Source organism: Streptopelia decaocto (genome assembly GCF_964273445.1).
Source record: "Streptopelia decaocto genome assembly, chromosome: 23".
Classification (NCBI taxonomy): Eukaryota; Metazoa; Chordata; class Aves; order Columbiformes; family Columbidae; genus Streptopelia; species Streptopelia decaocto.
Window position 1 is genome coordinate 1948077 of NC_138678.1, and position 16104 is coordinate 1964180.

Consider the following 16104-nt stretch of genomic DNA (forward strand, 5'->3'; position numbering starts at 1 on the left):
TATAAATGGCAAGAGATCTCTGGTGTTAAAGTGCCAAAAAAGAGTCCTATTTATTAGTCATTTATAAGTAATGCCCTAGCAACAAAGAAGCTATGACTAAGCCTTGCATGTTTTCAGTTGTACATCACCGGGTCCTCCGCCAGATCCATCGCAGCTGACGCTGCAACATCCAGCTCAAACACCCCCTCCTCTTGTCCTGGCTGTCCTTTGTGCTCAGGACCTCGGATGGATTTAACATCAAACAGGCACAAATAGCTCAAAAAAGAAGTCAAAATAGCAAAAAGCATCAATTTACCTGGGCTGGCCTGGTGGATTCCTGGGAGGTTTCCAGCAGCTCCCCTTCCACGATCACCGGTAAGAGCAAACCCCGATCGGCAGGACCCGGCTGCCGGCTCCTCTCCGGGGGGGTTTCTCCGGGGGATTTTGGGGGAACAGGGGCAGCTCCTTGGCCTGGGCTGGTCTCCAGCGTTTGCTCTTGCTGTGTCTCTTCTCCAAGCCCAAGGGCTGCAGGGGTTTCCTGCACTTCTCTGGGCTCCTCTCTGATAATCAGCTCCTCGGGAAGTTCGCCGGCTGCAGGGGCTGCACTGGACACATCCACCTCGGTGTCCTCCTCCATCCTCTCCTCCAGGCTAAATGCCATTGAGGAATCATGACCATTTCTGATCCCACCTTCCAGCACCTCTTCATCTTCCCTGTGTCCTGGGGGCACAGGGAACTCCTGACCCCCAGCGAGCTTTTCTTCATCCTTCTCAGAAACCGTCCTCTTCTCTTTGCCACCCCTGCTGCCCCCCATGCGCCTGGCTGCCTCTCCTGCCAACCCAGCAGCAATCTTGGTGGTGGTTCCACGTTTTGGTTCTGGCGTGCTTGAGATGAAGCCCTCCTCCTTCTTCCCTGAAATTTCTTTGGAAATTGGAAAAGGAAGGGGTTGTTTTTCCACAGGTTTCTCTGGATGAGTCCTGTCTCCTGGGACACTAGTCTGCTTTGCTTTCTTTTTCTTGCTTTTCTGTTTTTGGGTAGGTTTCGGCTCCGTTTCACTTGGTTTTTCTTGATCAACTGGACCTTCTGCACCCATTCTCAGGGTTTCTCCTTCGACGTGCTTGACAGTTCTTTTACCCGCAAGCTCGTCTCCTGCAGGCTCCATCGGGATGCTGATCTCAGGGGGTTCTCCAGGCTCTGTAGGACCCATCTCGCCCTTCCCTCGACCCACAGTCACAGGTTCCCTTGGGGCTGCCGGTGTCACCCGGCCCGCTCGCTCCTCTTGCTCAGAAGCCACCTCTGCACCTTCTCCACCTGCCACGATTCCCTCTGCACTTCCAAACCTTCTCCTCATCCCCTCCTCATCATCCTTCACCCTGCAAAGAGCCTCCGTGTCCAAGAACAACCGCTCTTTCTCCAACCCCAATCCCTCCACTTTCTCTGACCCTCGATCTGCTGCTTCTCTCAGTTCCTTCTCCCCAGCTGCTCCCACCTGGAAGCTGCTTCTCATGATCCATTTTTCCGTTGCCCTTCCCACCCCCGTCTCTTCAGACACAGACGCTGTACCCGATGCTGAGGGGTGTTCTGGAGCCTGTTCTTGGGGACGGTGCATTACCCCGTTCTCTGAAGTTTCTGGAGGTTTTGATCTCCCTTTTCTCAGTGTCACTGGGGATCTCTCGGTGGCAGCGGCTGCACCTCCAGCCACGTCGTAGCTCACGGCTTCAGGTCCAGCTTTGTGCTCAGACTTCTTAGCACCACTGGCAGAGACAACAACATCTTCCTCTTGTGGAGATAACTTTTCCATTTTTTCCTTGAAAAGGTGGGGTTCATCTACTTTGCAGACCTCAGAACTGTATTTCTCTGCAGACACTTGCGCCTCCCGAAGGCTGGCAGCTAATTTGGGACTAATCAGCTTCTTTTCAACAGCTTCCTTTAAACTCAACCTCTTCCCACTGCTCGCATCCACGATTCCCCCCGTCCTCATCTGGTTGGTGGCGATGACTTGGGCCATCTCCTCGTCCAGCACCCCCCGCTCCACGGCAGCCCTCAGGGACAACCTCTTGGTGACCGTCCCCTCCACGACGCCCCCAGCGTCCGCCTGAGCCTGCAGCAGCCGCAGGGTGGGCAGCGGGTCCACCTTCCCCATCCTCACCGCCTCGGCGCACGTCAGCTTCTTCCCCGTCACCGCATCCTCCACGGCTCGGAAGGGATAGACCTCCAGATACCTCTGGCCAGATTCAACGTCGATTTTACACTTCTTGACGAACTCCGAGTAGGGAACGATCACGCAGGTCTCGGGATCTACAATCCCTTCTCTCATTTCTGAAGATGCCAGGACCTTCTCCACCACCTGCTTGGGCAGCAAGCCCTCCTTGACCGCTTGACTGAGTGCCAGTCTCTGGCCAGAAGCAGGTTCTAAAATGCTTCCACCCCCAGCCTGGATTTCTTGCACTTTCCTCTGGAATTCTGCACTAACGAGCCCTAACGATACCGCCCTGGCCAAGGGCAGTTTCTCCTGCGTGACCGGATGAACGTAGTCCTGCAGACACACGCTTTCAGCTTTCCTGAGTTCGTCACATAAATCTTCACCTATCAAACCATGTTTCATTGCCTCGTTTACCGACAGCCTCATTCCAGACCCGTGATGGATGATTCCTCCATCAGCAACTTGCTTGGCCAAGAGCTGAAAAGCTTCTTCCTTTTCCAGGAGCCCTTTTTCAACAGACTGTGCAACAGTCAGAGGCTGCTTGGTTTTAGGATCCACAATCCCGCTGGTCTCAGCCTGTAAGCGAATGAGCTTCTGTCTGGTCACCTCATCAGTGCCCTTCCCTTTGGAAGCCTTCTCCAGCTGGACCAGCTCTTTCTGACTCGTCGGCTCTATAAGGCCCAGATTTGAAGCCAAAGTGACCGAGACTTTTTTGCCACGTTTCAAGTCAACGATCCCTCCAGTAACCACCTGCCCTTCCAAGATCCTCAGCGCCGTTTCCTTGTCCAGAAGGCCAACGGCAGCGGCGTCCTTGATAGAGTAGACAAAGTTATTGCCTGGGTCCAGAACACCACTTATTGCTTTGTCAGACTCAAGTACCTTCTGGAGAAGCTTCTCATCCATCAGACCTTCCTCAATGACGTCCTCGGTGGTCAATGATTCACATGTCTGAGAGTCAAAGAAGCCGCTGAACATCTTCATCTTCTCCATTAGTTTCACGACGGTGTGGCTGGACACCACTCCACAGGCGACGGCTTCGTTCAGAAGAAGACTCTTGCCTGTCTGCTCATGGATTATGCCACCGCTTTGGAGCTGGGTCAACAGCATCTCCAAAGCGTCCTCTGGTTCCTGCTCTGCAGGGGCTGGCAGGAATGTTTCACGAACACTCTCATCATCTAATACTTCTTCCTCTTCTCCTTCTTCCAATGCACTTTCGATGTGTTCACTTTGCCTCTCTGTTCGCTCAGCCTCTGCAGTTTTTGGGAGCAGAACCTTCTCTTCCTCCAGCATGCCATTCTCAACTGTTTCTTCATCTGGCAAATCAACCTCTCCAACATCTTCTGCCTCCAGTTCAGGTTCCTCCACACCCTGAGACCTCTCTGCCATGATTCCCAGCCTATCTCTTCTTTCTGAAACATCCACTGATATGCAGATTTCTCTTTTCATAACAACTGTCACGCTTTCCGATGCCCTCTGCTGATCTTCCATACTTCCCACTCCATCTACTGTAGTAGGCTTGGACTCTTCTGCCTCAGTCACCATTTCCTCTGTTTCTCTGAGTCTACTTTCAAGGTCACCAGGATGTCCTGGCACGAATAATTTTACCTGCTGCTTGTCCCTGCCTGTAGAGGCTACTTGCTGCCTTCCAAATTCAGCATCAGCTTCACCCTTGATGGAGACTTGTTCAGCATAGATCTGCTCTTGCTCTTCCACAAGCAGGTTGTCTTCTGCACCCTCCAACAGGAGCCTTTCAGGTCCCATCACCACCTCCCCATTCTCCAGAGCAGTTCTGGGTGGCAGGACCTTTGCGCTTTGTTCTTTGGAAGGAGCAAATTGCAAGCCCAGCTGCTGCGAAGACAAGCCATTGCAAGGCTCGCTCTCCAGAGCCGCATCTGCCCTTATCTCCTCAAAACCTTCACTCTCTTCCAACATGTGTGCATAGGTTCCATTTTCTTGGGTTTGGAGTAGGGCTTTAGTGACGCTGTTCAACTCTCCATCCACTAAGAGCAGCTTTTGGCCATCATGGATGTTGATGTAGCTGTGTGTCATCAGGTGGAACATCAACCTTTCGTCGTCACTCCTTAGCAAAGGGTCACTTCGCTCTTGGTGACCTGTGGGACTCCTTCCAGCGGAGCTTTGGCCGTGCCTGGTTCTGCTGGGAGAGCCGGCGAGCTGCACGCCGGCCATGACGTCAGGTATGACTGTTGACTTCAGCTTCTTCGCCACATCCCTCTCCAAGATGCCATGTTCAACCGCTCTCTTCCAGGACAACACCTCGGTGGTTTCTGGTATGAACACAGCCTTAATGAGTTGCCTCTTGCTGAGAATCTTGTGAACCAACTCTGTGGACAGGATTCCTTGCTCCAAAGCATCTGCAACTGTGACAATCTCCCCTGTCTCTGGCCACAGGAGCCCCATGAAGGACCAGAGGGATTCCAGGACCACCAACGCAATCCTTGGTGCTACCAACTCTTTCCTTACAGCTTCATCAATGGTCAGTCTCTCTCCCGTGATGGTATCGATGATGCCGCCCGTCTGAAGCTGCCGGATGAGCAGCGTGCACGCCAAATCCTGGTCAATTAAATTATGTCTCATGGCCTCGTCCACAGTGAGTCTGTGCCCTGTCCTGGGGTCAACGATGCCACCAGCGAAGAGGTGTGCTTCCAGCAGCCTGACCGTCACCTGCCTGTCTATCAGCCCCTCCTGGACGGCACGGAAGATGCTGACTTTCCTGCCCGATTTCAAGCTCACCGTCCCACCCGCCAGCTGTGTGACCGGCAGCAGCCTCAGCCCCGTCTCTTGGTGGACGATGCATCGGTCCAGGAGCTCGGGCAGGCTGATTTTCTCAGCGGTGTTGGGGTCAATCAAATCCTTGCCGCTCTCCAGGTGAGACAGAAGCCTGGAATGCAGCTGAGGGGGAAGGAGCCCTTCTCGCACCGCTGTCTCCATGCTGATTCTGCCCTGATGGGTTTTAAAGCCACCGGTGACAAGCTCAGCTTCAAGAATCTTCAACCCAATGCTCTCGCTGATTTTCCCCTCTTCTATTGCAGCGACCACAGGTAGGACCGGCCTCCCTTCCCAGCTGATTTCTTCCACCCAGCGGAGAGCATCCTTCAGCTCCTGCAGCACCTGGAACATCCTCAGATCGATGATGTTTCTCGCCAGACCTTTCTCCAAGGAGAGTTTCTCGTTGGTCTCTGGAACAACTAAGTCAGACGTGATAACCTGAGCCTCCAAGAGGACGAGGCCGGTGTCCTGATCTATAAGACCTCTCTGCATAGCACCAAAGACAGGGAATATTTCTACCGTGCCAAGATCGATCACTCCTGCCACTGCTTCACTGCCCTAGAACAGAAAGAGAAGGAAAAGCATTACATCAAAATTGCAAGCGCTCAGGTTGTATGAGGTCCAGGGAGGTCTCAGTTTCCAAAACCAAAAGTTTAAAAACCCTAAACAGGCTAGAAAGGAGTCCCAAAGTGTTTGAAATGCAACTCCAAAGGCATCACAGCACTCAAATGGGTGCATTTGCCAGCAAGTTTTAATGCTCATCTAGTCCATCACCTGGGGCAGCACTGAGATGCCTCCGACATCCAGCAGCAAGGCAGCAAAGCAGCAAGCAGCAAAACCCAGACGTGCTCCTCACGCTCCGCGGAGAAACAGGGGGAACGAGACCACCAAGCACACCAAAGCCCTTCAACAACTTCAGTTTTCAAAAGTAGAGACAACACAAAGACCGCTGTGTGCCCAGAGGGGAAAAAACATTACACCCTTATCTAGGAACCTGTCTCAGCGCAGCTTCCGTGCTGGCTCCTGCCATGCTTTAAATCCTGCCCTTCCCAAGCAGATCCCAAGAGCCAGGATGGCTCAGGAGCAGCCCAAGCAGCTCCCCGGCTGCACAGAGCGGCCATGCGTTGGGGCAGGAGCGCTGCGTGCAGGGCGGCTCTCCCAGCACCACCACCAGCATCTCCAATTCACCTGCTCTTCAGACAGCTCACAGGGAGAAATATAAGAAGCTGGAGGTCCCAGCATGGAAACAGAGCATCTCCTTTGGTGTTTCTGGAGGTGCCTTTCTCTTCTTGCTTGTAACCCCACAGGGAGTGTAATAATTAAGATGACGAACAGTAACAGCTCTTTAGACGTTTGGGTTTCTCCCAGTCCCACTGGTTGGGTGCAAGGTTGGCCCAAGCACAAAAAGATCTTTGTGGGGACAGGGAGGAGGGAATTTGGATTGTGGAATTAATTCCTCTTGCATCCCCAAGAGCTTCAGGTTATTTAATTGGTCGGTCTAACGGCACCGGCGGTTGGGGTGTTTGCAGCCGCGGTGCCGGCACGGCTGAGGACACAACCTCCAATGTGCCGGGTCACGGATTCCCCCGGTGAACCTGCTGGCAAAACCTCAGCTCTCCACCACCATCACCAGACTCGCATGCAGGTTCGGAGATGAACAAGCCACGGAAAGACAGAGAAAAGGAGGGAGATAAAGAGAGAGAAAGATAAAAAAGGAGATGGGGCGTAAAAGGCTTTTACTTACCAAGTCGCAGGGTGTGCCTTGAGCAGTTAAAGACAGAGCCTTATGGAGCAGTTCAGCCGTATCACACACAGTGTAAAGCTTGGTGTTAGCGTCCAGCATGCGACTGTTTTGTTTGCAAAAAGAACCCCACACACAGGTCGTCCTCTTTTTCACTTTGTGTGTTTTGTGCGTGTAAATCTCGGAGGGTTAGTTAAACTTGTAAGCAAGGATGTCAGTTAATCTTAAAAAACAGTTGACATGAAACACAAACTGTACAGGGGACACATCATGCTCAATTTAGCGCGCTCTGCTTTGCGTTTTCATCTTTTGTAACTTCTCTCTGGCAGTCGAATGTTTCCAGCAAGCAAATGTTAAGAGTTCCTCATGCTCCCTCTACAGTGAAGCAACCGCATGGCACAGGAGCCGCGGGGCTCGTCTTGTAGGCAGGATCTGCAGCAAAACCCCGCTGCCACCTCTCGGTTTGGGTCCTGGGCTCCGTCGAGAGCGTGAGTGAAAACTGTTCTAGCCCCAAAGCTCCTCATGCTGTACAAAACCCACCCGGCTTTTTGCTCTAAAGTCATTTTCCTGCCCGGGTAGGAGGAAAAGGGAAAGGATGAAGGAGCCTTTCCAGGGGCTGGTTGCTCTGTGCTGCAATCCTGGCAGAAGCAGCAGCAAATCTGCGAGGGTTTAATGGCAATTAATGAGTCTGTTTGCTCAAGCACAAGAGCTAAAGGGACATGTGACAGAAAGCATTTGCTGCATTGAGACACCTGAAATTGCTATAGAGTCCAATTTGGAGAGGAATGCTCTATGTTTAGGTGCAAGCTGGGTGGGCAGATGTCAAACAAGCAGCCCTGTCACCATTGTCCCCAACAGGGCTTCACTCACGGACCCGACAGCCAAAACCCGCGTCACGCAGCCAGATCTGAGCGGGCCGTTGCTTCAGAGTACAGGGAGCCAGCAAGCAAACACACAGATATATCCATCGACACATGTATATACACTTATAGAACACATACACCTGTGAATGACCAAAGACAGCTCGTAACAGAGGCAATAAGGATGCGCTTTCAGCCCTCCCTACCCAGCAAAACCAGGATGGGGACTGGTGGGGGGCACAGGTGGATGTGAACGGGGTCCAGCTATGGGTTGGGAAGGGCTCCCAGGTCGCCTTCCACTGGGAAAAGCAATTTTATTCAGCCACAGCTGAGACTGACCTCTCACCAGACCCTGAGATATGAGACCACCAGGCAAACGCCCTTCAGCAGAAACCACCTTCTTGTGTCTCCTGCCTGCGAGATGGAGCCCTCTGTGGCTAAACCACTGAGAGGATGCTCCTCAGAAGACGCTGGTTTGCTATGGGGACCGTTGCCAGGCCAGAGCTCCATCTACATCCCTGCCCACTGAGCGTGAACAAGCCGACCCTTGTGCAGAGCAGAACTCTGATGAAAACCCTTGCACAGGACGACTCCCTCACCGCCCTGGAAGGCGGGAGGTACGCGGGACCAACCCCAGCCTGGATGCTTCGGCATGGACAGAAGAGAAGGGAGGGCAACCACGTGCAAATACGAAAGTCAACGGGCTGGGAGTGGCTGGTGGCCACGAGACACGCGACACAGCAAAACCTTTGTCACCCGCTGCGTCCGCGCAGCCGCAGGACTGAGCGGGAACCGGTACCTTGTGCTCTGTCTCCTGAGCCAGTTGGCTCTGGAGCTGCTGGAGCTGCTCCGTGGAGTCGTTGCACAGCACCTGGTAGGTGTCCTTGAGCGCAGCGATCTGAGCAGAAATCTGCTCCTTCTCCGGATGGGAAAGCCTGCAAGGGGAAGGGGAGATCTCTCAGCACGAAGCAGCTCCCAGCTCTGCGGAATTAATCTGTTCTTCTAGGAAAGGAAAAGGACAAATCCACCACGAGTCCCCTCTTCCCACTGCCCCACTCCTTGCCCAGCTCAGCTAAAACCAACAAGGGTACTGGGCTCAACAAAGGCTGACCTGCATCATAACAATCAAATCCCCAAATATACAGGGCTGGATCACGCCTACATGGGATTAATATTGTCCCAACAGCATAAATAGGTTGCATATTTCACAGCTCTCCTTGCAGATAAGAAGACAACTATTATGTGCAGCTCATCATTGTTTTTAACAGGAATTGGGCCCTGGATCCCAGGGACACCAAACCCCCAGCTCTAAGGGGGTTTTCCCCACTGCTGTCCCTGCCTGTCCCCTCGTCCGGCCACACTCACTTGTGGCTGTGTTTTGCCAGGAAGATCTGTGAAGTTTTGATGGCCTCAGAGACCTGCTCCTTCTTTGCAGCCAGCTCATCATTCAGGGTCTGTCAAAAAGAAAGAATGAAAGAAAGAAGCTTAAACCAGCTGTGGGAGAAGAACAGCAGTTAAAGAAACTGATGGCTGCCCCCAGTTTACCTGTTGCTCCAAGATGGATTTCTCGATGTCACCCAGCTCTCTGCTCCCAGCAGCTGCCGTCCTGCCCTGCACGCTCTGCTTCAAGCCCAGGGCCCAGCCCAGCAGCTCCTTCACCTTGTCCACGTGCTCCTGCTTCTCCTCCTCCACGACTTTCTGCAAACAGAGGAGAGAGGAAGATTAACCATGTCAAAGGGGTCCCAGATTTCCAAAGGCGGAGAGGGAGATTCAGGCTGGACACGAGGATTAAATTGTTGGCCCTGAGGGTGGTGAGAGCCTGGCCCAGGTTGGCCAGAGAGGTGGTGGATGAACCATCCCTGGAGACATCCCAGGCCAGGCTGGACGGGGCTCTGAGCAACCTGAGCTGGTGAAGATGTCCCTGCTCACGGCAGGGGGGGCACTGGGGGACATCTGAAGGTCCCTTCAACCCAAATTCTTCTGTGATTCTATTTAACCTCAACATGGAGCATCCTTGGGGTGTTAGGAAATGAGCCAGCACATTTTGAACAGAGTTCGGTTCCGAACAACACCCTTACCTCCTCCTCCTCCAGCCGCCGGAGAGCATCGCTGATGTACTTCACGTGCTGCGTGGTTAACGTCACCAGAGCCGTATAGCGAGTCCGCAAATCCATGAACTGCGAAGGGAGAGAGAGAGAAACGGGGCCCGTCAGTCACAACCAGCGGATCCACAGCGATGTACTTTACGGTGAACAACACGGATGCACCATCTCTTGCTTGGGCAGCCCCACAGCACCTCGCAGACCCCGTACGGCATCAATGAAACACGGCGAGTGTGACGGGGAGGGTTGTGGCCACGCACGGCATGCTGCACAACACCGGAGCGAAGGGGACGCTGGGGTGGGTGCTCGACTCTGACAAAAAAGGGCTGGCGGGATCTTTAATGTCCACACAGAGCAGACAGGACCTCGGGTCCCTAAAGGTCTCATCCCGAAGATCCACAGACACTGAGGCCACATGGTGCTCTGGTTATTTACCTCGCAAGGCCGAAGGGCTGAGCCGACCCCGCTGGATTTGCCCAGGGGTTCCCAGGAGGCTGGGTATGTTATACCTGGTGCTTAGAGCACAAAGCCATCCTCTCCGGCTAGCGGGAAAAACAGCGAGGGTGGAAGCTTTATTTACGCAAGCGAGTTCAGCAGAAAGGAGCTCGTTCTGCAGCGGTTGCTTGGTGTTGAAGAACCCCCCGTGCAGTTTCTCCCTGGTGGGGTCGGGCAGGCGGCTCCTACCTCCTGCGTGATGGCATCCGAGGACGAGAGCATCCGCCGGCGCTTCATGGGAGACTTCTGCTGCGACTCCACGAACGCCCTGTACGTCATGAGCTGCAACTCGTAGTCCTGCAAACGCAAGCAGGGGTGGAGAGACACGGAGCGTGTGAGACGTGAACTCTGTCGGGGCTGGTTCTGCCCAGCCAGCCCGATGCAGGCACAGGAGGGGACCTGTACCTTGACGGCAGCCGAGTATTGCTGGGAGAATTTCTGACACTGGTCCAGTTTGGCTTGATTTTTCTCAATTTCTGCAGCCAAAGCCTTCAGCAAAAATCAAAGTAAAACCAGTTGTTAGGCAGCAGGCTGAATTTCAGCCCCCATCCCTCTCCTTCCAAGTCTTTATCCTCTTCAATTTTTTATGCGAGGCCTTGTCTACCTCAAGCTAAGCAAGAGTTTCTTTACTTCCCAGACCCCCAGCTCAGGCCTGCAGCCTCTCCCCCTTTGTTTCATGTTTTCAAGCTCACAGATTGAAAGATTTTAGTAAAAGCAGCGACAGGGTCACAGCAGCAACTGCACTGCCAGGACATAATTTACCGTCTGCTGGCTCAGCTGCTCTGACAGCACCCGGCTGTCCTCCGCCTGCCCAGGCTTCATTAGCTCCTGCTGGACCGTGATCTCCTCGATCCACTGGATCAGGGTGCTGTGGCACTGCCGGTAATCGCTCAGCACCTCCTGGATGCTCTCCAGCTCCGCGTGGCTGTGAGAAGAACCAAGACGAATAAGAGGAGGGCGAAACACCACTGTAGGAAATAGGGATTATCCCAGCCAGCAGTGGGAATTCCATCTGGAGGAATATCCCTGAGAAAAAGCCTGCTCCAAGCTCTCAGCTGAAGCACAACGATGGAATAACAGGTTGGGAGGGACCACAAGGATCATCTGGTCCAACCTTTCTTGTGGTACGTTGGGAAGACAGGAAAGCAAAGCTGCGAGAGGAGGCGGGAGGTTTCTCACCGGGTCTCGATCTGGGCGCAGACGCGCTGCCAGCGGTCCCACAGCTGGCTGCCCTTCTCCTGGTAGCGCTCCAGGTCGATGCTGCGCTCCTGCCGCAGCCGGAACAGCTGCTCTCCCACCACCTTCGCCTTGGCCAACTCCTCCTCCAGCGTGGAGAAGACGGAGCTCTTGTCCTTCACCTCCCCGAGCCATTGCTGCAAAACCAACAAGAGACAGCACCGGCTCAACGTCCCGGAAAGCAAAAGGCACGTTGAGTCAGTGATGCTGTCCTGCCCAGAGCTGCCAAGCCTAAGAAGGGGTTTATCTTTCCTCTCTCCTCCACCTGCTGACGATGGGAGGTGCAAAACAGAGCGGACTGTGTTCACCGATTGGAGCAAGTCAGATTGGTTCAGCTCCTGTCCTGCAGCAACAGGACATGAAGCTGCCAAGATGCTGATGTGCCCTACAACAGTGAGCACAAACCGCAGCAGCTCCTTTACCTTTACAAAGCAATAAGGGATCACGTAAGCAGCACAGAATCCTCCTGGCAGCTATACCAAGGCAAGATATGCCATACAGTCTAAATTCAGTAGAGAAAGGGAAGGACCACACTTGCCAAACGCCAAAACGCTGGCTGGTTTCTGCCTCGGGAAGGGAACAGCACCCACCTGTAACGCTGCTCGGTGAGACTGAATAGCTGGCAGGTCGGCGGGGACGGCCTCCTCTTGGCTCAGCTTCACCTCGTAGCCTTTGACCAGAGACTCTGCTCCTTGTGTGTTACGGATAATAATATCAACAGTCTTCAACCTGGCAAGTCAAGCAGAGGCAGCACAATGACATCCAGAGTTTCACAGAGATCCCTCGATGGCGAGAGGGACAGAGCTCAGCACAAGGTGTGGCAGAGGGGCAGATGAAATGTCTCGGGCAGAATCAGGCAGATATAGAAAGGTATTTGGGAACAGAGGCACGTCTCGACTCACTTGTCCAGGTAGATGGAAGACAGCCCGTACATCTGGTCCATCTTGTTCACCACCAAGTCGAGTTCCGAGCGCAAGTGGGGCGTGCTGGAGCCCGCGGGCGCCTTGTCCAGGAAGCTGTAGCATCTCTCGGAAATGAACCGCAGGTCCGACTGCAGCCGCTGCAGATCCTCCTGCATGCGCTACGGGACGGAGGGAAGAACGTGAAAGGAGAGCCCAAGCAGGCAGAGAAAAAGCAGGATTGCCCTTGGCAAAGGATGGAACGAAGCAAGGAGCCCACCTGGAGAGGATCCCTGCCGCCTTCTGTGCAGCAAGTCCCCTCAAACCCCACAGGCACACACCCATCACACCCCAGGGCAGCTAAAGCTATTTTCGGCACATGTTAAAAACCAACGGCCACCACCTCCATACGTCCCAGCGGCAGGACTGACCTCCTGCTCCACAATGCGGATGGTGTTTTCCTGGATAGTGTCGCCATCTGCTCGGGTGCTGCTCGGGCTCTGGATCCGGCTCACCAGCCTCTGCTCGCACTCCTCCAGGCGCAGACGGATGTTCTTCAGCTCGGAGAGATACGTCCTGGCAACGGTCTCATCCTTGTCTTCTGCAAGACACAAACCAAAAGAGCAGCTCAAACAACCTGGCTGGTGTCTGACCCCGGAGCTGAGCGCAGCATCGCGCTGGCACCGAGACACCGGGGGCTCCGCTCAGACGGAAAGTAATTTAATCACATCATCTCGTTCAAACGCAGCTAAGAATGAGCCGAGCCACAGGGCACCTCGCATGACAAAGTCCTTGAAGTGAGACTCGCAGTGCTGGTGTCACCACCACGTCTATTTTCTTAAAGATTAAACGCAGGAAGAACTCCTTGCTCAGAATGAATCCTAACGACCAAATCCTCCAGCAATATTAGGGCAAGAGGACTCAGCGGATAAGCTGAAGCTGCAAAGCCAGGAACATCGCTGGACAAAGACCAAACACTTGAATGGACGGAGAAATAAGGAGAACAGCTGCTCACACCATCAACTAGCTCATCAACCATCCCATAAATCCTGTGCTTATGAGTCCCCACAGCTCCTGGTGAACGCATCAGCCCTTTGAAGCTCACCGTTCTCCATGGACTCCAGCAGCTGCCGGATGTGTTCCTTGGACGACTCCACTTCCTCCTCCAGCCGCAGCCGGTCCGACACCGAGAAGAGCTCCGAGTCCCGGCTGTCCTGCACGAAGTCCTCGTAGTGCGTCTGCAGGCTCTTCAGCGCTTGCTGGCACTCGCCTTGCGCCAAGGATCTGAGCTGCGAGTGGAAAAGCGGCACGTTAACCCCCGGGAACGACTTCCTACGCTTCACCCGGAGCCATCCTGCCCGGCTTCATCGCCTTCCTCGGCCAAGTGAGCCTTTTCTTGTTAGAAGAGCAATGGCAAACTCCTCCGCCTTGGCCTCACGCCTTGCTCACTCCCTAGGAAATGCTAAGTCCACAATCTCTTATGCCTTAACAGCAGCAAACTCCTGATGATGCTTTATTAGGAAAAACTGCAATCATTTTGAAAAGAACCCCCCAGCTCAGGTCTTCCTGCTGTCCAAGGTGCAAAGACCCTTGAACTTGCCCAACCTCGCAGTCTCTGCTCTTCTTTTCAACCCTTCCCTTCTTCCTCAGCTGCACGAAGAAGCTCAGAGGATGAGCAACACAGACCTGGAGCCAGGCAGGGAAACTCCTACCGTACCTTTTCCATGCTGAAGCTTTGCACCAGGGCGATGTCCTTCCGCAGGTAGTTCCAGGAGATGAGGCTCTTGGTGTTCATGTGGAGCTGGTGCCAGAGAGTCATCACCTTCTGGTACAATTGTTCCACCCTGCATGGGAAAGGAGCAGATCTGTCAGCCCTGGATCAACCTAGCGCACTCATACAATCATTTGTGTTGGAAAAGCCCTTCAAGATCATCAAATTCAACCATTAACCCACCCCTGGCAATATCCCATGTCCTGAGAACCTCATCTCCGTGTCTGTCCAACCCTCCAGGGGTGGTGACTCCAGCACTGCCCTGGGCAGCCTGTTCCAATGCCCCACAGCCCTTTGGGGAAGAAATTGTTCCTAAATCCAACCTCAACCTCCCCTGGCGCAACTTGAGGCCGTTTCCTCTGCTCCTGGAGCTTGTTCCTGGGGAGCAGAGCCCGACCCCCCCTGGCTCCAAGCTCCTTTCAGGCAGTTCAGAGCTCAGAAGGTCTCCCCTCAGCTCCTGTTCTCCAGCTGAACCCCCAGGTCCCTCAGCCGCTCCCATCACACTTGTGCTCCAGCTCCTCACCAGCTCCGTTCCCTCCTCTCAACTCGCTCCAGCACCTCAAGGGCTTTCCACCCACTCCTGTTCCTCCACCCCAGTTTCTCTCCCCTTCCCACCCCAGATCTGTCCCCTCCTGCGTCACCAGCCCCTCCCCACCTCCCGGCCACTGTGCCCCGGGGACTCCCCCCACCGCGAGTCACCTGTTGGCCATCTCAATGGCCTCCTTGTTGGGCGGGGGGATGAGGAAGCACACGGAGGGCACCATGGCCTCGTTCCCCGTGGGGCTGATCACCTTCCACTTGGTTCTCTGGGAATTGTCCTCCAGCACGCACTCGTCGTTCCTGCAGATGGTGATCTGCACCAACACCACCCGCCCCGTCAGAAACCGGCACCAGGGCTGCCCGCGCCTGCCCTGCCTGCCAGCTCTCCTCCAAATAGTGTTATATAGACATTTTTTAATAAAGCAAAAGCCTGGTACAGCGCCAGGCAGCGCAGCACGCTCACATCTGGAGAGGAAGGGACAAGGAGTTAACTGTGCTGATCTGGTTGAGGCTGCTGAAGCCCATCCTCAGGAAAAAGGACTTTAGCTCGTGTGCAGAATAAATCTGAGACATGGAAATCTGCTCCGGGAACACCAGCCGCGCTATTTCCCTCCTCCTGTCTTCCCACTCCCTGCTTCCCAGCGACAGATGCCACGGAGCTCGTCCTACACCACCACGGGGGTTTCTCCTCCACCTCGTCCCTGCCTTCCCCTCCCAAGCGCCCCCAGCCCTCACCTCGATCTGCCGATAGTCACAAACAGCCTTGATGGGGATCGTGCTCTTCACGAGGTGCTCCGGGTTCCTGGGCCGGAGCTGCACGATGGTTTTGGAGCGTCCCACCAGGCTGGCGACGGAGCTCTTGGACTGGATGAGCTGCTCCTTCTCGTCCTGGCAGAGAGGAGGAGGAAGGACGGGTTGCTGGAGCCAGGGGAGAGGAGGCGTCTCCCGGGCATCTTGGCACCCCCACCCCAACGCTGCCCTGCTGGGGTCTCAAGGGTTGAACAAACACGGCAGGAGGATCCTGCTGCCCTAACAGGATGGGATGAGGGGGCAGGAGATGGGATGGGAGGGAGAACAGACGGTGGGTCAGGATGGGACCTCCCCGCTGCCGCTCCCACTGCCCTGCAAAGCCGCATGCACACGCCTCTGGCTCTTGTGCTGCTAGGACAAGAAAGTATTTTATTTCAAAAGGGAAAAGCAAAGAGAACACAGCATACAGCAAAATTAAAGTCCCAGGAGGTGTAAGGGGCCAAGAGCAGGACAAGCTCCAGCCCAAAGCTGGGGATGTTTAGCTGCCTGGAGGAGAGACCCCAGAAGCATGCTCCCTTTTCTACAGCAAAAGATGACAGATGTGTAAACCAACAGCTGGAATGGCGATACGATGAGTTATGCGGATAAAACACCTCGGGAGAAGGGGCTTGTGGTGGAGTGATTGCACAGGTCTCTGCGTTTGGGGAGAAATGTGCCGGCTGGAGATGCAGCATAATAAAG

The 16104-nt window shown here is 54.4% G+C and overlaps 1 protein-coding gene across 7 annotated transcripts in view; it reads right to left on the reverse strand.

Annotated features, from left to right (window-relative positions):
- The window catches only part of MACF1 (microtubule actin crosslinking factor 1), a 130598-nt gene that overhangs the window by 69634 nt on the left and 44860 nt on the right, over positions 1-16104 (reverse strand). For all 7 annotated transcript variants that reach the window (XM_082071590.1, XM_082071586.1, XM_082071585.1 and 4 more), the window contains exons 21-36: positions 15349-15501; positions 14773-14927; positions 14020-14146; positions 13408-13591; positions 12734-12903; positions 12306-12484; positions 11994-12132; positions 11347-11540; positions 10930-11092; positions 10573-10656; positions 10357-10464; positions 9649-9747; positions 9116-9268; positions 8936-9024; positions 8370-8505; positions 296-5527 (exon numbers count right to left, since the gene is read on the reverse strand). In XM_082071590.1, the coding sequence (XP_081927716.1) occupies positions 296-5527; positions 8370-8505; positions 8936-9024; positions 9116-9268; positions 9649-9747; positions 10357-10464; positions 10573-10656; positions 10930-11092; positions 11347-11540; positions 11994-12132; positions 12306-12484; positions 12734-12903; positions 13408-13591; positions 14020-14146; positions 14773-14927; positions 15349-15501 (7365 nt within the window). The remainder of the gene's footprint in view (positions 1-295; positions 5528-8369; positions 8506-8935; positions 9025-9115; positions 9269-9648; positions 9748-10356; positions 10465-10572; positions 10657-10929; positions 11093-11346; positions 11541-11993; positions 12133-12305; positions 12485-12733; positions 12904-13407; positions 13592-14019; positions 14147-14772; positions 14928-15348; positions 15502-16104) is intronic.